This window comes from Phaethon aethereus (genome assembly GCF_964289735.1).
Source record: "Phaethon aethereus genome assembly, chromosome: 1".
Lineage (NCBI taxonomy): Eukaryota > Metazoa > Chordata > Aves > Phaethontiformes > Phaethontidae > Phaethon > Phaethon aethereus.
The window spans coordinates 143,683,449-143,707,995 of record NC_138575.1 but is presented as its reverse complement, the minus strand read 5'-3'; the positions used below and the strand labels follow the sequence as shown (position 1 = coordinate 143,707,995).

At 40.7% G+C, this 24,547-nt stretch overlaps 1 protein-coding gene across 1 annotated transcript; it reads right to left on the bottom strand.

The window, feature by feature from the left end:
- Positions 1–4,313: 4,313 nt before the first annotated feature.
- Positions 4,314–18,598, bottom strand: LOC309405927 (arylsulfatase D-like; the record flags this gene model as incomplete). The annotated part of the gene is made up of 11 exons (XM_082000876.1): positions 18,512–18,598; positions 15,771–15,862; positions 15,087–15,236; positions 13,988–14,109; positions 12,430–12,552; positions 8,868–9,291; positions 7,880–8,016; positions 6,492–6,626; positions 5,705–5,867; positions 5,296–5,417; positions 4,314–4,684 (listed from the first exon to the last, which is right to left on the bottom strand). Exons 2-11 carry the CDS (start codon positions 15,794–15,796, stop codon positions 4,314–4,316), a joined length of 1,773 nt encoding a protein of 590 aa, XP_081857002.1. The 5' UTR covers positions 15,797–15,862; positions 18,512–18,598.
- Between the last annotated feature and the right edge of the window lie 5,949 nt (positions 18,599–24,547).

The following is a 24,547-nucleotide window of genomic DNA, read 5'->3' as shown; positions in this document are numbered from 1 at the left end:
GAGAGCATTAGCAACTTAAACATTTATCTGGATATAGCAGTAGCAATTGTGCCATTTTCCTCAAGAAGCAAGAAGTAATCAGTAGAAGTAACTGAAACTGGGAGAAGCTCATGGAGTGGGGCAAGGAAATGAGAGTGCAAGGAAGGAACCTGCAGCTCAAACTAGAAGAAGGATACACCTGAGGAGAGAAGGGTGCTTGCATGCTTCAAGGAGCAGATATTAAGTAAAGCTTCAGAAATACTGAAGAGATTTTTTTGAGGGACTTGGAAAAAACTAGGTGGAACTGGTGCAACTCAGGAAGCAGCAGAAAGTTCCTGGGTTACAAACCAAGACTGAAGGAAAGGACCCACTCTGCAAAGACATGGTCAAGAAAGTAGGGATTTGGTTTTGTCCCTTTTACTCCAGAGCAGATCTGATGACACCATTCCCAACTTTCACACCCATGGAAATCTCACTCTATCCAGCCAGAAAGGCTCTTCCATCTTGTATCTCTAACCACCTGCCATATTCAGAAGCAGGATAAGGTAACATGATGTTTTTAAAACCCTCCTTGCCAACAGCATCATCAGTTTGGCCTCCAGAGAAAGACTGAAATATGGTGAAACAATGCAATCACAAATATCTCCTGATTATGACGAATTTTTTCTTGATTTCTCAAATTCTTTCATAAAGATTGAACATGAATTTCTAAAAATACTTGCTATTTTGACATGTTAATGTCAATTTTATGTGAATATTTTAGTACGTACTTTTGTTGATTTAACCAGTTTTAGTTAGCTTACATTATACATATCCATTTTTTTTTCCCCCACAGAACTGGAAAGTGCATTTTTAAATCTTAGATACATTTTTCTATTTGAGACATATATAGTTATCTGTTTTTTGCAGCTTTCTGAGGATTTCATTTTGACAAGTGTCATGGTTTAACCCCAGCCAGCAACTAAGCCCCATGCAGCTGCTCGCTCACTCCCCCACAGTGGGACGGGGGAGGGAACTGGAAGAGTAAAAGTGAGAAAACTCGTGGGTTGAGATAAAGACAGTTTAATAGGTAAAACAAAAGCTGTGCACGCAAGTAAAGCAAAACAAAGAATTCATTCACCATTTTTCCTATGGGATTTTTTTCTTACCCACAACACTTTATTTGCTGTGTACTTTCTGGGTTTTATATCTCAGGATCCTGTAAAGCAAAGAGGAATGGCCTTGTTCTTTTTTACAATTTCCTGTCAGGTGTGACAACAATAAATAAGTTAACAATGTGTAAAAATCCTAGTCTTAAATCTCCTGAAATCAGCAGTTTTCACTGAATTTTAATGAACTTCAAAAAAGCTGAAAATTATAAGCAATGGGGAAAAAAGAAAAGCAGCAGCTCAAAGCACAGGTTGCAGTATGTTAGTAAATATTAACTGCTGGGTCTTTCAGTCTGCAAAATTAATCTGGATGTTCTCTCTATGTGGGGAAAAGCTGGTAGCCCAGCTGTGAGAATCTGCAACTCTCACTGCCACAACAGCTATACAATAAATGGAAAAGGGGGAATAGCTTGAAAGTGAAAAATTACTTTGAAAAAAAGGACTTTCAGACAAATTCATGACAAGAAGAGGCTAAGAACAGCAAAAAGAGAAACCAGTTTCTGTGTTATTTATGGAATGTACAGGACATGGTACATTCTTTGTAAGTGAATAAGACTACCCTAAAGAAATACCTGCCTTAATCATACACTTCTTTTTCAACTGGAACACAGCCTGAAGGACTCCTAACAGTGGCAAATATTTGTGTGAAAATGTGTGTTCATTCTACTTACTATCAACAACACTATTTTGATGCACTACTTCGTTTTTATCTAAAAAATGCCATTTTGGGTCTACCAACACTGCTTGTAAGCCTATGATACGTTCTCCAGCCTACACAATATATGTCAACACAATATGTGGAGACAGTGATTGGCCATGCCGGTGTCCTCTGCATGTGTCTGTGTCCACGTCCATGTCTCCGGGATACATGCTTAGCTTCACCATGGGTTGAACGTGCAAATGGGAAAGCATCAGCGGTGGCCCCCAGCCTGGGCAGAGACCCCCGGTCCCCAGGCACTGGGCTGGGCTCCAGCAGCCCAGCCGATGGGTCCTGGGCAATTCCCAAAGAAAAAGGAAGTGAAACAAATTTAAAAAGGTTGCTTTTCTGCTGCAGCTGCACGAGACACAGGATACTGTCATCTGATGACTACCCAAAAGAAAAAAGAAGACAGTAGGGTTTTGTGAAGGCAGTCTTTATTATTGCCTGTGATTGTTCTGTGTGTAGTGTCCCTGTCACCAAGCCCTGAACATTTGCTGATTCCATGGCACTTCGCATGTCAGCAGGGCCTGGTAACTGTGCTTTCATAGGCAAACACCAGTGTCCAGGACAAATTCTACCTCAGATGTCTGTCTGTACTCTCTGTCTCCAAATGGCTACCCTGCAGCGCTATGAAGTAATTCTGTGCAAGAAAAACTAGTTCAATCATACGAACAGGTACTATGCCCACATATGTTTAAAGGTGTTGAAAAATTGAGAGGATATAAAACCCCAGATACTAACCTGGCTTGAGAATGGAAATGAGATCTTGGAAAATGGCTGAGGAAATTGAAAAATGCCATTCTGATTACAGTAATTTCATGTCAAGAAAACACTGCATATTGAATATGAAAAGACCTTTAAATCTAACCAAGAAAACACCAATGAAATAGAATACATTCAAATGAGAAATAAAGCACACACTCTTAACCATGGAGGAAATTAAGCAGCAATCTTGTACATGTGAAGTGATGCATTCACTTTATCTCTTGAAGTTTTAACAGTAAGACTGAGTGCGTTTCTCATCAACAGCACTGATGGAGCATCTGCCTGAATTATAACAGTCTGTGAAATGCATGAGGCTACAGCATACAATAAAACTTTGTTTTTAAGCTGTAGGGCTTTGTTTACCTGCAGATTTCCTGGTGGCTGAATTGTGGGAAACAAGAGGGGGAAAAAACCCCTAAATAAACTGCACATTTATCAAAGGAGGTGAACAACTGAAATGGGTCCCAGCACGATAGTGAAATGGTAAAAAGCATCTGAAATAAATTGAATGGGCAAATTCTGTTCCCAGATACCTATATATTCAGATATACCAGTGTAAATTTGTCTATGTGAACAGTTATATATTGTACCCTACAATGAAAAGCATTACCTGCAAGGCCACTTTAATAGGAACAACTATTTTAACGCAATGAAAAAAAGAACTGGATTTACAGCAGCAAGGGAGATAGAGCTAAGTAAATCTAGCTCTTTGGTGGGATGAACAATTAACTTGAAGATTTAGTGATTCTGTGAACTTGTGAAGCAAAAAGTACCTTAATTCTGCAGTTCTTTTTTTAATAGTAAATTAGAGTTTGTTTTAGTATTGGGCATCTTTCAAAGAGTCTTTTCGGAACCTGCTACTTGTTAGCAGGAGCCAGTTATGACTGAGGTATGGGCAGTGACGCAACTCGTGCAGTCCTGTGCCCAAATGACTGACCTCTTTATCAGTGTGGCACTTCTGTGACCGTCAGTGCCACTATGCCCTTGCCAGGTGCTGCTTAGGGAGCTGGGTGCAACGGGAGCTTTGGAAAGGGAAAATCCTTTCCCTTTTGTGGTCTCCACCAAAAGAGGCTGACTCCAATCAGAGGAGTCCCATCCTTCTCCGAAAGCACAGGCAGCCATGACCCAGCTTGTCATGTTTCCAAGCTTTATGCCTCACCTGGGCCTAGCCCCAGGCTGCCATCATAACTTACTGCTGGAGGGACTAGCTACAAGGAAGGAAGGAAGGAAGCTACTTTTAAAGGAGATTCTGTGAGGCACTGCGGGCAAAATGTCTGCAAAAATTTTTTATAGTGGCACCTTATGCATCACCGGTAAGGGTAATGAAGGGAGACCTCAGTTCATGAGTTACTTAGACATTCGGAACAAAAAAACCAAAGCAAAGCTTCTAAGTACATTCATAAACAGCAAAACATAAGTTATACCATTAATTGTACAGCTCTAATCTTGGCCTGCTTCAGTGCGTTTGAACTATTCATGCAGTTGTCAACAGATGCAAGTTAAAACGTGCTCTTCAGATCGTTCTGTCTTCCTCCCTCCCCGAGAGTGTCCAGCCTGAAGCCACCTTTCCCAAACACTGTGCCATTCACAGGAATAATTCTCATATAAAGAGTCCATTAAAACAATCAAACAACCAAACAACCAACCCACCAATCAACACCCCCAGAAAAAACGCTCTTGATCTAAAAACACTTTTAAGAAAGTAAGTTTGGTTCTTTCCTTTATAGGTTGGCAAGTTTATTATCACTTTCCTTGTCACACCAACAGAATGGGAACGTCCCACAGCACGGCTGCAGCCACGGCTTCCACACCACATTGTACAAGGAGAGCTGCTCTGGGACTGGAGTGAGCGTCCTGCGATGCTCTTCTATGGCTCTTCCAATCTTCCTTATTACAGTGTCAAAGAGGGGCTCGGTGGCAGCTGACAGAGGTTTGGCTTCAGAAGGGTCTCGCGAGAGATCAAACAGCAGTGGAGGGTCATGATGGGTCACACCTTCCCCAAAACACGGGCAAAATCCTCTATCATAACAAGCCCCAGCCCCGAGTGGGCTAAAGATGGGGGTCACATAATGAGCCTTCCAGATGGCTCCACCTGGCAGGAAAGACAGAAGGCCTGCAATGACACTGGCGGTTGTCACAAGGCATTGGAAGAGTAAATGTTTTCTACAGTTCATTTCTGATTGTACTTCAGCTCTACACTTAGTAGTTGATATAGTATTGTAATTTCATTTACAGTTAAGTACCACAGAACTAAACCAATAATATAAAATGATTTCTGATGTTTTGAAATTTATCCCAAATTTTCAGCAAGTATAAGTTATCGCTTTGTTTTTTACAAAGACATGAAAACAAGATTTGGGGTTTCCATGGCTTGCATCCTTGTTAAGGGAGCAGAAGGACAGACGAAGGGCTGAGGCAAGGACTTTCCATGAAACAAGGAGGGCATGGACTCCCTAGGGCTTGCATTCAGAGAGAGAGGTGGGTGAGACCCATCCTGAGCTTCAGTAGCCTGCCTGGCATGCCACGTGCCTTGAAGCCACAAACAAACTCTTTGTGCTATGCAACACGGGCAATGCTAGTAAGTTACTTACCAACTTACAGCTGGAACTACTTGGAAAGCTGCAATCACAGAAAAAAAGTGTCGGACAAACTTGCCCTCCTGTAGCTTGAACCTAATTCTTGGGAAAGAAGTTCTGTACTCACTGTCCTTCTGGTGCCACCGCACGGCATGTAAGTGAATGCCACAGTAATGAAACAGGAACTCGTGCTCCGAGTGCTCATCTGTTCCTCGCAGTAAAGGCATCAGATCCCGGCCATCAATTACCCTAGCAGAAAAAATGGAGACCATCAGACTGGGGTAAACTGTACAGGACTGCGTTCCTTCTGCATGCCTCTTGCTGGAACTGGCAACTCTGAATGAGGAAGGTGCTTGTAGAAGGTTGCAGGCAGATGCTGAATCTCAAATGTGGAGAAGGGCTGACTGAGCTGTGGTAACATTTATGTGTCCAGAAAGGAGCAGGAGTGAAAAAGAAAATGTCAAACTCTTAGAATGTGTTTCTAAACTAGATTTTCCACTGTTTTGGGAGAGAAGGAAGAATAAAGACACTTGTACCTGTCCTGGGGTAATACTCCTCCAGCCAGACGAACTACTGTTGGATAAATGTCCATAAGGCTTGTAGGTTCATCGATAACTGTGCCTGCAGGTAACACTCCTGGCCATCTAAATATCCCTGGGACACGGATTCCTCCTTCCCAGCCTCCCATGGCTTTTCCACCTATAATAAAAAAATAATAATTTTTCATTAAAAACCAGTTTCATTTAAAATGAAGTGTTAGACAAATGTTATTGTATTATCATAAGCTTATGTTACCTTTATAAGCCTTCCTTACCCTTTTGTTCTTACTACTAAGCTCCTTCTCAGCATCAGTGAAGATGTGTTCACTGTATCAGACCCCTTGAGTGACCTCACGCACTTACTCTCTTCTATTGTTTTACAAACACATTGCCCCATCAGAACTCAGTGTGGATAAAATTTTCAGGCATAAAGGGATTTCCTAGCCTAGTTCTCTCTTTTGCAATACTGTAACATACCTGTTGGAGTTAAGGCCAGGGTTCAGATGTAAGATGCAATTAATATTTAATGAGAAGTTACACAGTCTTAATAAAAATTAACTTGTGATCATTTGCCTCATGAGGAAATGACGGTTTGCTTATGAAGAGCATCTGCACAGGCTAGAATTGCCTACATTTTTAAATGCCTAATTAGAATGAGACAAATTTCCTTCTCAATGATAAAACAGTGTTACACATTGGGCGTACAGTTTTATCTAAGCTTTAGGGGTGTCCTGATTACTTTACTAGTTGTTGCTGGGTTGTCACTGTCCCTGACAGCTCTTACCTTTGTATATTCCATTCCAGCCACCCAGCTGCCTTTTGCCTTCTTGCCTTTCCAGCCATCCACCATGATCAGAGGCAAAGTAAACTAGTGTAGTATTTTTCAAGCCTTCCTTGTCAATAGCATCTAGAACCTGGCCTGTAAACACAGAAATATGTATGTATGAAATAGCAAAAATATCACTTACACTACATACGTTTTAGCCTCTGACTTGTAAACATTCATCCATGTAATTTCTTATGTATGTAGTGCTGCTCATTGCTTAAAAGAAGAGTTTATTAGGATCAAGATTTGTAGTTGTGATTTCACTGTCTGTAAAAGCACAGAAAAATTGTGATATGCTGTAACTTCTTTACTATTAGTATTATATCAAAGGAGTGCAAGAACCACAGTCACAGACCAGAAGCCTGTATTGTAAAGTGCAGAAGTGTTGTGTGCTGTAAGAGTATGGAAAGAAAGTATGAACCAAGGCCCCCAAAAAGTGAGATTTTGCATCAGTGAGAAATGAGGGAAAAATATCATGTAACCTTGTCTTATATTGTCTAGACCACAGTTAGTATTTGCATCAAATTAGTGGCTGGATATAATACGCTTTAATAATATAGCTCTTTTTTATTTAAAAGTCATTCTTGAGCTGTTTCTGATGTTCTTAATTATATTTGTGCTCTGTAAGTGTTTGGCAGGTAGGTTTGAAAACCAATTCTTTCTGTATGTGTACCTTATTCTTATCACTGTTACAAATGTGGTTACTTTCCCTCTGCCACAGCTAGGTGATAAATAACTCTTCCTCTCCTCCAAAAAACAGGCTGAAAAATAACATTAATCTAATTTCTGGGGGCATACCAACTAACATTGACGAACATTTCTGGATTTGTGAATGGGGCTGAAAAATACTGAGCACTCTGCTGAATACGGTAGTCGCAGAGAAACAGCCTGCTGTTTCACACCTGGAATTAATGTGCTTATCAGTTTTATCACATTCTGATGAGACCTACTTAGAAATAGGTAAGGCGTAACCATAAGAGGTTGAAATTACCTGATCTTTAATAATCACAGAAAACTAAATAATTCTCACTTATTTAGTAAGAAGAGCGGGAGAGCTCTTTGACTGGGGACAAGGAGACATGGTTAAAACTGGTAAACACTAGACCAAAAAAACTGACTGAACAGAAAGACTCATTTGGTCCAAGACTGGAGAAAATTAAAAGGCAACATCGTAAGCCCACAGTGCACATACAAGATTGACAGAAATTCGTGAAAAGCTTAGGACTTTTTTCCTTCTTGTTTTTATTTCTCTTCCTTCTTCTTTTAGTAACAGCTGCACTTTTATTACATATTCAGACCTAGGTATTAGGTAGTTGGGGACATTGTTGTTTGCTGTGGTGACTTACCCACCATCCAGTCCATCTCCTCTACATTGTCTCCATATAATCCATGTTGGCTCCTCCCAAGAAACTTCTCTGTGGTGAGAAGAGGGGTGTGGGAGTGTAAAAAGGAAAGAAAGAGGAGGAATGGCTTGTGCTTATTTCTAAAAAAACAGAAGTCAACACTTTGTTATTAGGGCGGAAGGTTCTGAACACATACAGAGGTCAGTTGTAATTGAAGATGGTATCATCTGCGTACATACATATTTCAGCAATCACTGCAGAAACATCTTACTTTGTAAAGTTTTGAAACCCAGTGATTAGGACCTATCTGATAAAATAATGTTTGCCTTATATAAAATGACCCTCTTTCTTCCCTGAATCATAGATAGAAAAGTCCCAGACTGAAGCTCCACGTTCTGCCATTGCAAACCACCACTGTGCTACTGAAACGAAGACAGCAGGTCCATCTCCTGTCAGATGTTGGCCACTTATCAGTCTGTACGATAAGGCTACGTCACAGCTCTACTTCTCCTGCCCCAGCCTGCGCACGCATTTCTGCCACCAGCTGCTACCCCTTAAGGCTGCAATGTTGGTCTCATTAATAGGAATATGGACCTCCTCAATATAGCCTCAAAATATTCAATCCAATCCATGGAAATTTGGAAATATTATCAGCTTTAGTGAAGCTAGGAATAAAAGAAGTCCTTAAGCAGCAGCTAATTTTTTCGTTTAATAATATGATATCACTGTTAATATTCTTAATAATTAATAGACATAATAGTACTTATACTCCCACAATTATAAATTTTATAGAAATATAAAACTATAAACTAAATATACAATTTGTTATGTAATATTATTTATTATATAAATATGAAGTAATTATGAAAAAAAATTATATATATTCCTATATATTATAAAATTTATAAAAACTTCACATGGAAAGTGCCTTTTAAAAGTTGCAAGACACGCAAGAAGCAGAAGAATTGTGATCAAAGGAAACACATTTTACCTTTCAATAAATGAAATGGACTCTCTCAAGATAAAGGACGTAGTCCTATCTGTCACCATTGGTTGCTCAGTAACTTCGTGGTTTCTCATCATAATGCAGTTCCAGTATCGTACAAACCCGTAACTTGAGAACCAGGATATGAAGAAAAGGAGACTAAGCCCTGCAAGGTAGGTCAGCGTTCTCCAGCGGACTGAAATCAAGCCAGTCAGTCTTCCTAGGGCAGCAGTCAGTGTAACGAGGCAAATCATCTGAGTGTAAAGCCAGAGTTTCCTTCTAAAGTATCTGTCCATCTCTGGTGTTTCCGTTGGTTGGCAGTCACTTATTAGCGTAAAAGGCATTCCATAAAAATAGTCAAACCCATGTTTTAAAGGGTGATGACAGTGGTCGTTGCGGGATTCACAGTTAACACCTTGATGCCACTTCCCTGAAAATATAGATATTAAAATGTAAATATATCGTATTTAAAAACGGGGTTTTCCTCATCTAAAACATTTCTCAGAAATGGTTGGGTTTTTTCCTACTTGTGACAGCTTCTTCATCCTACACATATATACCAAGTACGTAGTGACATAATGCGATATATCTTACTATTGATGAAAGCAAACCTCTACAAATTATAAATTTCCAACAGAGTTATTGGTGCACTGTACACATATTCATGCCGTGTAGCTTTGATCAAATGTAAAAAACTGGACTATAAAGGGATCTAGGAATTGAGAAAAATTCAGATTTTCAGGATTGAGCAAAAATGTACGGCCTTCCTGGAGACCCGTCAGGTATGAAATAGGAGGAGGAAGTCCTTTGGTAGGCACAGGGCAAAATAACATTATTCTGCTGTCTCTCTACCTTCAAGGTGCTATGCAGATTTGTTTCTGGAAAGTTTTGAATGGCTTGATGTCAGGACTATGGCAACACTCAGCGACGTGTTGGTGCCAGACTAATAAGGGAAGCTATGGATAGCGTACTGAAGTAACTGGTAGCTCAGCAGTGGCTTTGCGGACAAACCACCAGATCCAGAAGAACTTGAGCTCAGGAGATCAGGATTTCTCTCCACATGTGTAAGTAACTGCTGATAATAGTATCTCCATATACCAGATGAGAATAGAAGGCTTTGGTTTATATTTTTGCCATTTATTTGTATTTAATCAAATTTTAAAAAGCTAAAGCCACCTTCTTTTAAATACTGAAGTCTTCATCTATCAAAAGGAACATCTCCTGACCCTTTGCAATACAATTTGTTCTTTACTATGAACATATGTCCACTATTATGATGAATGGCATATCAAAACCATGCTTTTGCTTCCCCTTCAGTCTATTCAAACAGACTAGTTGGGCACATACATGGAGACATAAAAAGCTGGCTCATTTGGCTCAAACACTGAAGCTTGTGAATATCTGAATCAAGTGACCAAAATCTACCTCCCGTCAGAAAGATGCAGTTTAATGGCATTTTATGATGTCTGATGTAATGCAGGCCTTGGACACCAGATCTATAGATTAAAATTAACTTTTAGAATTTTACTTGAAAATTAATTTGCAACTAATTGACAACTAATTCGTATTATAGAGTAAGGAACCATGCACTTACAGAAGGATATTACCATAAACAAATGGCTCACTATGTTACCAATACATACAGTAGCAGCCAACCCTGAGTAGGTTTCAACAGAATTGCTGTGCATTACAATAGGAGCAGAAAAAACTGCTTGAGAGAAAAAAATTGCTGCTTTTTGGATATAAATATAAAGAAAGAGTGAAATTTCTATTCTAGGTGGATGAATTGCTTTCAGCTAAAATCTCTACTGAGTTTACATCTTGACATGTTTAGAGCCAGCTATAGAATGAGACAAGTTTGTAATCAATATGTAGATGCATTGCTCACAAATACGGTCCAAATCCTTGGACTTCAGACGCACACCAACAGATGAATCTCCAGATGAGGTTGATAAAGGCTTCTGACATCCTACAGAAGACTCAAATCTCCGGAAGATAAACTAAGTGTATAATTAAGATAAATTAATCTTTGAGGGCATATGTTATACAACGTTGGCTTTCTGACCTCAAAGAATCTGCAAAGCGTTTTCCAACAAAAAGTCTCGTTATCACATCAAGCTGCAGATTATTAATAGGATTTAACTTTGCAATTAAACCGGCTTTGCTCAGAGCAAAACAATCACAAACCGTTCAGGTGAGTCTATTTAGTGCTCATTCAGCTGTGGTGATGTGGGTAGATGTGTGTAAGATTTCTTGCTTCATGACTTGAATGTAAAGTTGTTCTCATGGCTTTTTTTGGTGTCACTTATCACCAGTGCTTTACATCACCCCCTACGGTGCAATTCATCAGAATTTGTCGATCTAGTTAAACTAAGTGATGCTATTGGTATCTATAGTGTGATTTTAGCTAAGATGACCGCAGGTAAAATGCCAGCCCATTTTCCTAGCTAGCTTCTAGGAGGTTTGCAGCACAATCTCCCTGCAGGACAATTCCTTTGGCAAAGTGGAAACAAATCTAATTGTTTTGTTAGTGATTACATGCTGAAACCAAGCTGAAGCACATGGCTAACAGACATGGGCTTTTTCTGAGCTGATTAAAACAACTAAAATAATATTGCTACAAAACTAACAGGAGAAGAAGATTCAGTAATATAGAACTTAAAATACTTGGAGGGCTTCATTTAGTATTGTCTTGTATAGTTTAGATTTATTCTGCTGAATGAATATGAATCCATTCCTGCAAACACTTTTATTAGTAGATTCAGTTTATTTGTGCAGCCAATGTTTTTAAGTGTCAGACATAGATTTTGGATATTGACATTTGGATGCTCGGATGAGGTAAAGCAAATAGCTGAAAATTAAGCTCCGGAGTGTTTGTGTTCTATCAATCTGTGGAACTATGTGACATATCTAAGATAATTAATTTATTTGAAACCAGGTCATGACCAAAAGTTACAAGAGTATTAAAAAAAAAAAAGTCCTATAAAACATAAAGTAAAATGGAGTTCGTGTTAATGCTGAAGAAGGCAAATGTTCTGTGGGCTGTACTTAAATCTTGGTGAACTATAGTGGCACGCTGTAATTAAAGAAAAATTAATTGCTTTGTTTCTGTTTTTGAAAGGCCAGATTCTGTGATATTATGAACTGGCTCTATTGTTTTAAGTAGCAGCTGTTCCCTTTTGTTGTGAATCTGCTTTGAGCTGTGTAAAGCATCAGCATGCGTACTTAAGTGGAAGTAATGTTTTTGTTTTTTATGAAATAGCATTGGGATAATTAACATATGCCTGATAGAATAGTATTCAAGAAATATTAACATATTTTCCATTATATATTTTAACAGCCACAGCTGTGCTTGAAAGCAGGTCAACAGCAAAGATTATTCTCTTTATCAAACGTTCGTTCTTTTAAGAGAGGTTCTGTTTGATCAGGGTTACTTCTTACAAGATATTCTTAGATCAGGAAATGAAAATATTACAACTGAGGTATGAGAAGTTGCTAAATAAAACAAATGTGAGTGAGATGTGCAGGTGAAACACATTCTAGGCCATCTTCAGGAGTGTCCCCATACCTATCAGTCCTGTGCTGTAGCCTTGCTGCTGCAGTATTTTGGCAAAAGTGGTTTCATTTGGAGGAAGCCCTCCTGAGCCGCCGTTCCAGAAAATAACACGGTAATTGTTTATAGCATCCATCCCTAAAAAATACAGTAATAAACAATCTTAGTAGGTATAACTGGTGGGGCACCTTTGTATGGAGACATACTTGTTTCCTGTTTTCATTGATATTATAATGTTAAATGTTTACCTTAATGCTGTTTTTTGGGAAATTAATCTAGGACTCTGGACAAGATTAAGAAAGAGTTAAGTCTCTCCATTATTTTATTTTTTATTATTTTTTATTATTTTATTTTATTTTATTAGTAATGGCACAGTTGTATAGGAGCTTTTGTGCGTCACAGTGGATTCCAGGCTGTATGAAGTGCACTTACTTAGTGTGACTGTGAGCACAGGCAGGAGAGCAGGGACACTTCAGCCCTCCGTCAGCCTCAAACTCCAGCTTGCATAAGGCTGCCTGGGAACTCCAGATTTCCTTGCACAGTGGCATGCCTGGTAAACGCTTTCTAAAACCCACAGACTAGCTAACTAGCACTGCAATCTTTTCCTCACCTGCAGGTTTACCCCCTGTTATTTAGCATTATATACTGGCATAACCCCATCATACAACGGTACGTGAAGTACAATTTGTCAAGGAAGTGCTGAACGTCTGTGGCCTTGTTGTTATAGTGGAAGAGACTCTCTACGAGCTCATGTGCATTTTCAAGCTGTCTATCTCAGTGGGAGCTGTCATGATAAAAGTAGGATGACACGTCAGCTTCAAAATACCTCTGGAATGAAGGCACTGAAGATCATTTGCAATAGAACAAGCATTACAGAGTTGCTGTTAGAAACATGTAGAGCATTTGTTTTTCATACCTCTTCATCTCAGGGATGCAGTTTGACAGGATAGTATTTTTTCTTCAAAAAAATGAACTGGGAAAAATAATATAGCTGTCAAAATGTTATTTCATAGGATGGATGAATTCTGACACATAGGTTACAAAACTGTCCTGTAAATGATTCGTTCTCCTTGACTGGAGTGAATGGACAAACATCTGCATAGATCTACTCTGCTCCCTGCAGGGCTGAGCTGTCTCTGATACCTGATGAGGCGTCACCCATGACAGAAATTAATGTAACTAGCGTTTTAGAAATGTGTTATTATTATTCAAGTTCTGTGTATGGACTTTTTTGAATGTAAAAACTTGTACTACCTCTGTTCTGGCTGCAATCTGTGCAATAGAGCACCAAAAGGCAATTGAAGTTGTGAGCTGGGGGGAAACAAGCTGCTCTGCAGAGCTGGTTCTTCTCTGCTCTGCTTCCCTCCCGGTCAGTTCGTGCCCCATAAATACAGATGCCACCTCAGAGGTACTAGGCCTAGCTGGTATGTCTCTGTGTGCCTCAGTAAGGGATGAGATGTCTGTGGCATCCCTTTTATTTGCACACCCTCATTTCTTTTGTGCCCGTTGTAGGATGTTGCTCCCTTCAGCAATGAAGCAATGTTTAAAGGCTGCTTGGTTTGGCAAGGCAAACCTGATCGGAGGGGATATCTGCCAGTGAGGAAAGCTGCTCTGCTGGGGGTGCAAAGCGGAGCCGCAGCAAGGTGTTGGGTCAGTCTCACTCCTTCCTTTGCCAGGCGGTCAATGTTCGGGGTCCTAAAAATGCAACCAGCATGGTCAGATGTCATTCAGAGAGTCTTCAGGGGAAGAATATACTTATCTTTATTTTGGGAAGTTTATTCTATTTGAAGATGACCAGGAAATATTTAATTTTTTAATTTTATTTTAATTTGCTCAAGTGATGGGGAAATACTTTTTTTGTTCTTTCTTAATTAACAATTGCTATCTGGATAAATTTCATGCCAATCATTCCTTTTTGTTTCCCAAGTCCTGTGAAGGGTCTTGCAGAAATATACCCCACTGCTCTTGAAAAGAAAACTCATGCCTTGGGGATGATGCTATGCCGAAGTGGACGCTCGGCCATGCAGAGCCCTATCAGCTACCTATCAGAAACTTGCCAGCAGTTGTCAATCAGGGTGAGATTCTGAGAACTCTTCTGGATGAGGGGAGTGATCATACCAAAATTAGTTTTGTTCAGAGAAGTGACAAGCCGATAAGAAGCCAGCAGGCAATATCGTGGCACAATTTTCAAAGATAAGGCAAATTCTATGTCCTTGGGTCTGAAAAGAGAAGTATTTTCTTGTAACATATCTCATTGCAGTGATTTGTGCTGTATTTTGATGTGAGACTGGGAAAGAGTGGCAAAATAGAGTTAAATGAGGTAATGAGGCCTGATATGTTGAAAGAAGGGACAACATTTCAATCTTTGGGTATGTGCAAGAGCTTAGCTGTTTCTCAATGTCAGGCAATTAGGGAATACACAGGAACAGTTGACGTACTCCCACAGTAAAGCAGCTCCAGATAGCAGAGCTGGCCCTGGGAGTGCCCACTAGGCTGTGAGATAATCCTGCTAGTGCTTTACATTTACCATTAATGGCACACATGGGAAATCCTCCTATTTCTCCAGGCAATGAACTTGAAGACAGCTCAAATAGCTGATGATGGGCAGAAGATTGCAGTCTTACATTAAATAACACACCAGCTCTGTTCACCGTTGTGCTCCGTTTCCTTACCTGATAGTATCATTCCCATAGCAACCTATATCCCCTATGCCGAGATCATCAGCCATCAACAGGACAATGTTTGGCTGTGTGATGATGGAAAGCTGTGTAAGTGGTGGCTGCAGAAGCAGACCAAAAATCAGGGGTGTGACCAATGATGTCCTGAAACACAGAAGAAGGAAAGAAGCCAATGATCTGGCCACTCATCACTCCCACTGCACGTGGCTGAAGACCCTCCCGCGTGACCTTGGCTGCAGACCAGACCAGAGGGTGTGTTCAAGTTTTGATCATTGACTCAAACAGATGTCATGAAAATGGAAAATGTCAGGACCATAACTTTAAAATCTCATTTTCTTATTGGTTCCAAACTTCCTATGAGCAGTCTTACTTGGGAATTTACACGTGACAGTTGACATATATAAGTGATTTTGCTTTAGAGGCTTGGGATGTTTTTTAGAAGTTGGTCTGGGAAACAGATAGGATCAACTTCCTCTGACATCCTTCTGACCCAGACTGAGACTTTTGTGTTGTGAAAAAGTTAAGAACATGAAAAACTAACAAAAAAAATCACACTGTGAGTACACTTTACAGATAAACAACGCCACTCTTTTATAATCCAGTATTATGTCATTATTAAGCTTTGCTCACCTTAGATCTAGTTATGATAGAACAATAATTCATTAACTTTTTTCTTACCGATAAGATGTTAGTTGCCAAATCATTTCTGCATTTGGAGTGTTCAGATCCTGCAAAACCAAGAAGGAGAACCTTGTTATGTTTGCATCTTCCTAGTAGTCACTGCAGTAAAAATAGATAAAAAAATTAATCAAAGCCTATCAACATTCTCTGTTTTATTCACTTCAGCACACCTCAGATCAGGCCCTAAATGAAGGAAAGTAAAGGCATTAATGTTATTTTTATTGCTAGCACTTATTAACTTCTTAGAGGATTTTTTTTTTTTTGTGTAGAGGAGTTTATCTTAAAATAGCAAAATAATTCTCTTTTGTCACATGACTCATCTGTATAAATAATATTTACTATTCAGAAAGGAAGAGCTTTTTAAAATCCAGTCCTCAATATAATTTATTTTTCTGTAAACACAGAGAGAGTAGCAGCCTGCTGCTTCATAACATAATGTGCCAAGTTTCCTTTCAGGCTTGTAAGAGATATCTTTAGTTGTAGAAATTCTAGTCATCCTCTTCCAACAGTGACATTTTCTTAGAAGACACTGAATTTGTGGCCCCTTGTTCGACTCTGAGCTAAGCCTTTTCCTTCTTTGTATGTGTCAGATTTTGGGGTGTGATACTCTTTCCCCCCTTCTCTGCACAGCTTTCTGCAAAGGTTCCTCTGGGGCTTTCTCTTTCACTGCTGGGACAAGACAAACCGTTTAAAGGCTTTGAAGCCTTTGGTTGATGACCTTGAATTGAACCAAGGATGACCTTGGTTCAAAGACTTTAAAACAGACTCCTTTCAAACTTATCCCATGTCTGGTTGAACTATCCCAAGCATCTCAATTTTATAAATTATGTTGGTTTCACATTTTGTTTTCCAGAAATGGTAGAAATTAGCAGCTTAGTTAATATCCCTAATTCTTACATTTTAGTCATCAACACTACAAACCTCAGTGGGAAAATGTAAATTTCTATGCTTAGAAAACTGGCATCCAAACAGCTCTAAACACTTATTTCCAAGCGCCAATGCTGATGCAGCATCGTTATCTACAGACACTCAGTTTCCTGCATTTGGGTTTGTACCTTTGCTGCATCCTAAGCAGGTATAGGAAAGATACTAGAGGACCCCTCAGCCGCTTTTACATATACATACTATGTGCCTTCAAAACAGTTGAAATAAAAGGGAGTTGGGAATATTCAAGATTAATTGTGTAATTGGTTGTCACTAACCCCCTGTACTTCACAGTAGAGATACACTGATTCAAAGCACAGCCTGGAGCTCAAGGCTGAGCTTCTTCAGAAGCTCCCTGTGAAATAGCAGGTAATAACACAGAAAGCAGCTACTGTGCTGACTGGTATCATCCCTGTCGAGCCATTTCCTTAGTGAAAGGCGATGGGCATCCAGTCAGAGAAACCGTAGCAGCTGGGACAGTGGAAGCAGCTTGCCCGGTTTCCTCCCTTTTCTGAGAAGTCAGGGGACGCCAGGTCTCCCAACGGCAGCGCAGCTCCTTGCATGGCCCCGGGCAGCTGGGGCAGCGTCCGCCTGGCTCGGCCACAAGCAGGGCAGAGGACGCCGTTCTGGGGACCTCTTTGGGACCACTTGTGCTGCAGTGGCACTTCAGCCATGCTGCGGGCAAACAGCCCCCTTTGCTGTCTGAATTGAATCCGGCTCAAAGCAAAACTCTTTCCTCCCTCTCCCATTATTTAATCCCCCTCCAAGTAATTTAGATCATATCCTTTTCTTCATCCATTTGAGTAATCCAGGGGTGTATAACTTGCATATTTTTCATATTGTACTGTTTTCCTTTTCTGATTGAACTGTTTTAATCCATCTTTACTTTTCTATCAAAATACTTACAACAAACTGAAATCCCAGTTCAAACGAGCTTGCATAAGAGAAAATACTCATGGTTTTTAGATGCACTCAGATACACTTTTCACAAGAACAGAACCCATTTATGGCATCAGCTTGGTAACAGTGAAAGGCCTTACAGATAATTAAATTCAATTTGGTACTGTTCAGTCTGTGAAAATGTCTTTTAAAAATTCCTATTTTGCAGACTTGATATAGATAAAATAAAAGCCAGATTCATTATAACAAGTTGCCTGCAGCTCTCACTTTATACACAGGCTCATATAAGAACAATATTGTTGTAAGGGGAAATGCCTTTTAAAAACTTCCTCGAGATATTTTTATCTACAGAAACAAACAAAAAAAATCTCCAAATGCCCATTAAAATTTTCCTGCGCATTTCCCAACATAGTAAGGGAGGAATACAGTACCTGGTCAAGTTATGCTCAAAGCAGGCAGCTGATAGACTGGAGCGTGAGCTTATTTCCAGTTGACTTAAAACCATTCCAAATCTTTCAGCACAAGGACTGCTGCCGCAGCACAGCGTCTAACATCTGTTTCTGAGGGCAGTCCCTAAATCTGCCCCAGCTGCTCATGCGCAATTCGCCGCAGGAAAGCCGTGTTATACCCGCGCTTGCAAGCGGCTGGATGGTCTAACCTTACACTGGAGTCCCTGAAGCTGCGCGTCCCGCTGCTGTTCGCACAATGGTGACATTCAGGCAAGGTGTGAGGGTCGGGCTGGGGAGCACCACAGATGCGGCGAAAATGCTTTCTGCCCAGCCACCGCTTTCTCAAGGGAAGGGAGGGAACCTCCTTCAGGTCTGAGACACTCCCATGAAAGGCACTATAAATAGCAGTTCCCCATAAGCCTCTCCTTGTTTCCACCAAGGAAAACAGAAAATCGCTGTACTTACAAAGCCGCAATTCTTTGTCTGTAGAAATAGAAATTGAGTTAGTATCTTCACTTTATGGCAGCCCCAAGTGCCTCCACCGATGAGAAGGTCATCTCTACACACGCAGTGAGAAACAGTTTTAGGGTGTGGGAAGGAAATGCCGGCAAGAGACCTGAATTTGTTTTTTTCAGAAAATGAGTCATTTGGCTTCACTTCTGACTGCTGCCTCTCTTCTAGTCATCACTCACAGGGACAAATTAAGGTTACATGCCGGCTAATGCTCGCTTTCTTGATTTTTCTTGTTTGAGCCCCTTTGTACCGAGTGTTTTGAGACAGCACGAGATACTATCAAACTTCAATCTTGCTTTACAGACAGAGAATTTCCTGTGTTTTCATATCTTAAAAGACAAGGGAAATGTTGTTATGAGTTGGTGGTTCATCACCAATTGCAGTGCTCAGGCTGGTTTGCTAGTGGAGCACCTCTGGGGCAAGTTACAGCACCATAGGTGATCCCTTCCCTGCTTCCTCACACCCCAACATTTCCACGCTGGAGTGGTTACAGCCAACACACAGAGGCAAAGCGATATGTCTGGTTTTCCTTCTCTCGGTGCCTGCTTCCTTGTCCCCACCCATGTTATGGCATCTCAACTTGTACCTTTCCGGTTCCCATTCCCCTTCACTGTGCCTTTAGCATTTCAGGATTCATTAATGGATATAGGATTCCTTAGTGGATATAGGATTCCTTGTTGTCTGATGCCCTCTGCTGCTGTATATTTTCTAAGAAGAAAGCACCTTCTGAGGGGCTGAGTTTTTCTGTCCAGGTTGCAATCCATCCCAGCCAGGCTCTGCTGACTGGGAGAGCCCCTCTGGCAGCTGGGTTCCCCTCCACAGCTCTCCTATTCTCCTTGTGTTTTTCCAGGACTTTTTGCAAATTCTATAGTATTTATAAGAGAAAATCACAAACAATAACTGCTATGTTATTTACTAAATTTAGAGCATAGCAGAAGATTGAATGCATGTCTGCAGTTACACTGCAGGGGCATGTTTCTGTGGTTTTGAATGTAGCCTTTTTCTAACACAGATGGAGCTAGACCAGATCACTGCAGACTCATAGAATCACAGGATAGTTTGGGTTGGAAGGGACCTTTAAAGGCCATCTAGTCCAACTCCCCTGCAACGAGCAGGGACATCTGCAACTAGATAAGGTTGCTCAGAGCCCCGTCCAACCTGACCTTGAATGTTTCCAGGGATGGGGCATCTACCACCTCTCTGGGCAACCGGTGCCAGTGTTTCACCACCCTCGTTGTGAAAAATTCCTTCCTTAGATCTAGTATAGCACTCTTTGAAAACTGGCTGCTAGGAATTACTACCTCGGCACAGCTACGGTGTAATGAACATAAAGGAGGGAGGGTAGTGCTTGTGGTCTAAAGACTTTCCTCTCACAGTGACAACTTTGTGCTTGTTTTGGTGTTTGATCTTTGAAGGAGGGAAAGGTGAATGCCCTCTCACTGGTGCCACGTAAAGATGGCATTTTTAAAAGGTCTAGGCAAAGCTAATTCTGTTCCAAGCCACAGCACTAACTGGCTCCACCTATTTTTCTGTGAGGAAATCTTTAGAAACCCTGTGTTTGTTCAGAATGTGGAATGAATGTGGAATTTTGCAGAAGTCTGGCATACTCTTGTCTTTCCCACTCATTTTCTGTAAACTGGGTACTGGTGAAAGTAGCGCTCACAGATCCTGTTAAAGTACTTCAACACCTAAAAGTTAAAGGCCCAAGTTAGTAGTGGTTTGCTATTAGGATATGATGATTAAGAGGCTCCCTCTAGCGACTAATTTATTTTTGAAATCTTCTTCTGTTTCAGAGAATATTTGGTTCACACTCTACCTTTCTAAAAGTCATTGCACAGTGATGTAAAATGGTGTTATTTCCTTGAACTCTGATTTACACTAGGTCTTCAAGGCCTGAATGCCCTGGAGCGGTTGCAGAGCTTTACTCGTTGTCCTGGAGCATGTAATCCAGGTTTGCACCACTGGGAAGGAACCGGGTTCGTGCACCCCAGGACTGCTCTGCAGTGTTAGCTAAAGTGCAGGAAGTGGGAGTGAGTGAGAGGGTCACTTCAAAAGTGCATTCCTGGTCTGGCGTAAAGCAGATGCCCCGATTCCTGTCTAAGGCTCAACTTAGAAGGCTGTTTCTCACAAGTCTCAAAAAGATTCAGATTGTTTGCGCACCATCTAACCTCTCAAGGAAATCTAAAAATCAGTGTGCTTTTCCATTTTTGAAAAACAATTTTCTGTGTTGTCTTAGCATAACAGCTTACTTCGGCCAGTATAAATGGTAGGGGCCAGGAACCTGCGTGTAGGCGTGATCTAACTCTTCAGCAGAGTAGCTGGACTCTTAGCTACTCTTAGATACAACTTAGCTAAAAAATGGAAACTTTTTTTTCTGGATCTTTCTCCCATGATTTTTGGTGAACTTTTTTAATTGAAAGCAGTGAATACAGTGTATAAATTATAATAGGAGCCGTGGCTCTGGAATTCCCTTTCAGGAATCTCACCTTTTACAAGAGAGATGGATGTTGGCTCTCTTCAGAGTAGCTTATAGCTTGTTCTGAAGTAGTTAAAAGTGAAAAGGGCCATGACTGTGTCCAGCTCAGGAAAAACTGCTGTAGATGATCTGCCGTGGAAAAGAAATAGTCTCCTCCTTCTTGTGCTTGCCTTCACAAGAGGGTGCTTAATTCAGGTTCCCAAGGCCCTTCTGCTGCCCTTGGTTATGCACTTATTTTGTCACAGGTTTACAGCTTCTTTTTTTCGTTGGTTTCTTCCCACTCAGGACAGCACAGCCCTTGTGTCGTCCCCCAGAGGTGACCACTTCTCTGTATGCTCCTCTAGAGGGGCACCCACCTCCTCAAAGCACTGTATCATCACTCCTGCTGTTGGCCTCTCTGGACCGTACGGGCCACCTATGCATCCATGGCAGTCTGTATGGATACTGCTTTTTAGGAACTCTTGCATGTAAGTTAAATGCTTAATAACAGGCAGGTCATCTCTTTTCCTCTCTTCATTCTACTGCAGTGAAGGTGTGTGTGAATACATATGTACATACCAGAATTTACAGAGCTTATTTCAAATATTTCTTTTTTTCCCCGTGGAAAAGAAGAGCAAAATAGATTTAGAACAGTTTTCAGGCAGTTGAGGCTGCTAGACTGAAATTTACACTGAAAATATTAAAACCCAAAACAAAACAAGAATATCTCACAAGTAATAAGATCAATACAGAGTGGAGAGATCTGCAAAAAAAAAACCCACCACGGATTTTTTCTGACAAGCTATAAAATACACAAAACAGACTTTTATTCTGATAGCTTGTGGAAGCAACGCACATATCTAGGATGCTCTTAAAACCCCTGCCCTTTAAAACTGTTTAAATCTGTAAGAGGCTGGGATAAAGCACAATAGTGCATGAGGATCTGAAGGTATTACCTGATCCCATGTTCTGTTGCTTTATGAATTTTCCAGCACTGCAGCTGTTCTTGCAGATACCAAGAGCTATAGTCTCAGTGGGGTGCTAGTCCAGCTACAGGGGGCTGATTAAAAATCTACAGTATTTAGTTTCAGACTGTTTTCTGATGCTGAGACTAAATACTTTCACACAGGTAGAGACTATCTGGAACAATTGCTATGGGAATTTTGCAAATATTTTTATTAGCATGATCATTTATAAGATAACATATTGTAAAAGAACAAGCCACCAGTGTCACTAAATAAAGATTAGGTAAGACACTCACAGGGTGTCACAGATTTTCAGTGTTTTTATAAAAACGAGTAGTATGAAGTCAGAAATGCCTTTGTGCTAATATACTTTCTCAAAGATTCTCAAGAAGTATAGGATGCTTTAGTTTCTATTGCTTATTAATTAGCAATTAATAATAATGTGTATTAATAGTTGGACATTATATAAAATTACAGTAAAATAAACAGCCAGACAGCTTTGAGTATTCCATATTCAGGTCAATTTTTCTGTCTACTGGAAAGTGATCATTTAAACCCATGATACCATAGAGCAAGTATTGTGTACAGATTACAGATGACTTGCAGGGGATAGAACAAAACTCATGTTTGTCTGCAAACAGACCCAATGGAAAAGCCAGCAAGAAACCCTGGAATACATTTGGTAATGGTTACTGTTCTAGATTTATAGAGATGTTGCTCCGTGTTACTATAGCTCACAAGTCAACTTAAAACTATCTTCAGTATTTTTCTCGCAACAGCCACGAGCTGCAGTTTCTAAGTTTAGCATTTCAAAAGCCATGACACATTTTGATTTCAAGCCTACTAATTGTAATTGTCACCATTGAAAGAGCAACGGAGAGAAAAAAGGAGAACACTGACCTGTAAATACAGAGCATTACAAATAGTTCTTGCTAAATCAAAGTCCTTTTTATTTTTGTGTTATAAGCTTCAAGAAGAGCACTTGCCATTCAGAATTGAGGGTCAACTTCAGAGACTAGGTCCTCTTGCCTATTTAAAATCACAAGTCACATATATTGTATGTTGCAGTTACAACAGTTGAGCACCCAAAAGGCTCCAGCACTGCAGGAGAGAGACATGTGGGTTCATCACAGGGATATTGCTTGTACTCTCAGGGAATGCAACTTTGCTCCAGAGATCAATGGTGGGAACATTCCTAGTGAAGCCACGAAGAAATGGCTTTGCTGTGATGGCCTACATAGAACAAAAACATGGATTAAAGAGGTCTGAAATGTTTTTATATCGATGGCATTCTTAAGCCAAGGTTGTACTACGGACTTCTGCAGACATTGCTATGTTGGTTCCGGTTGTGAAATACAATTTAACCAGTGTATTTTGGGAAAGAAACGGCTAAAACAAAAATGTTAGAAGTGATTTTTTAAAATTTTTTTTTACAAAATGCGTCTTCAGCAGGACTGATTGGCTGATACCACATTCCCCTGTGCCATGTAAGTGCTCAGAAAATGGATGTGGTCTTATGCTTTTCATTCATGAATGGGCTGTATCTTCTAACATCTCATGCATCTCTAGCATCTGTAGGCTTGGAGAGTGGGCAAGTGAGTAGACAAACTGTCCTGGTTTCAGCCAGGATAGAGCTGGTTTTCTTCACAGAAGCCAGTGTGAGGCTGTGTTTTGGATTTGGGATGAGAAAATGCTGATAACGTGCTGATGTTTTGAGTTGTTGCTGAGCAGTCAAGGACAGTCCAGCTTCTTGTGCTGGGCTGCCAGCGAGCAGGCTGGGGGTGCATGGGGAGCTGGGAGGGGACACAGCCAGGACAGCTGACCCAGGCTGGCCAGAGAGATATTCCCTACCATCCGACGTCATGCCCAGTACATAAACTGGAGTTGGCCGGGGGGCGGAAATCGCTGCTCGGGGACGGGCTGTCGATCACGGGGTGGTGAGCAATCGCTGTATTGGGCATCACTCGTTCTTGTACATTCCTTTGTTGGTATTATCATTGTTGTTCCCTTCTTTCTTTCTGTCCTATTAAACCGTGTTTATCTCAACCCACGAGGTTTTTTTTCCCAATTCTCTCCCCCGTCCCACTGCGGGAGGGGGAGTGAGCAAGCGGCTGCGTGGTGCTTAGTTGCCGGCTGGGGCTAAACCACGACAGTCCTTTTTGGCGCCCAACGTGGGGCCCGAGGCTTGAGATAATAACGGTTGCAGGTCACAATATCAGTTTATTTGATTTACATGATGCTCTCGTCTTTGCTGTACATGTTAAGGATCGGTGTTGGTTTCTGCGGGCTGCTGTACTCTGCAATGATTAGTAATGTCTCGCCTGTGAATTTTGTTTTTAGAGCACTGACCTTGAGCTTAATGTGGTATCATCTGAGCTCTGTACTAAAGCCGTTACTGTATTTTGGCTACTGTCTTGTGGAGACGATTAGCAATTATACTTCTGCCTCTGAAAGGTTTTTTATGGAGGAAATGCAGAATGGTACCTTTGCTACCCTCTACCATAACATTTCCTCCTTCCTCACAATAATTTTTCAGTATTTTGAACACCCTTGGCTGGTTAAAATACC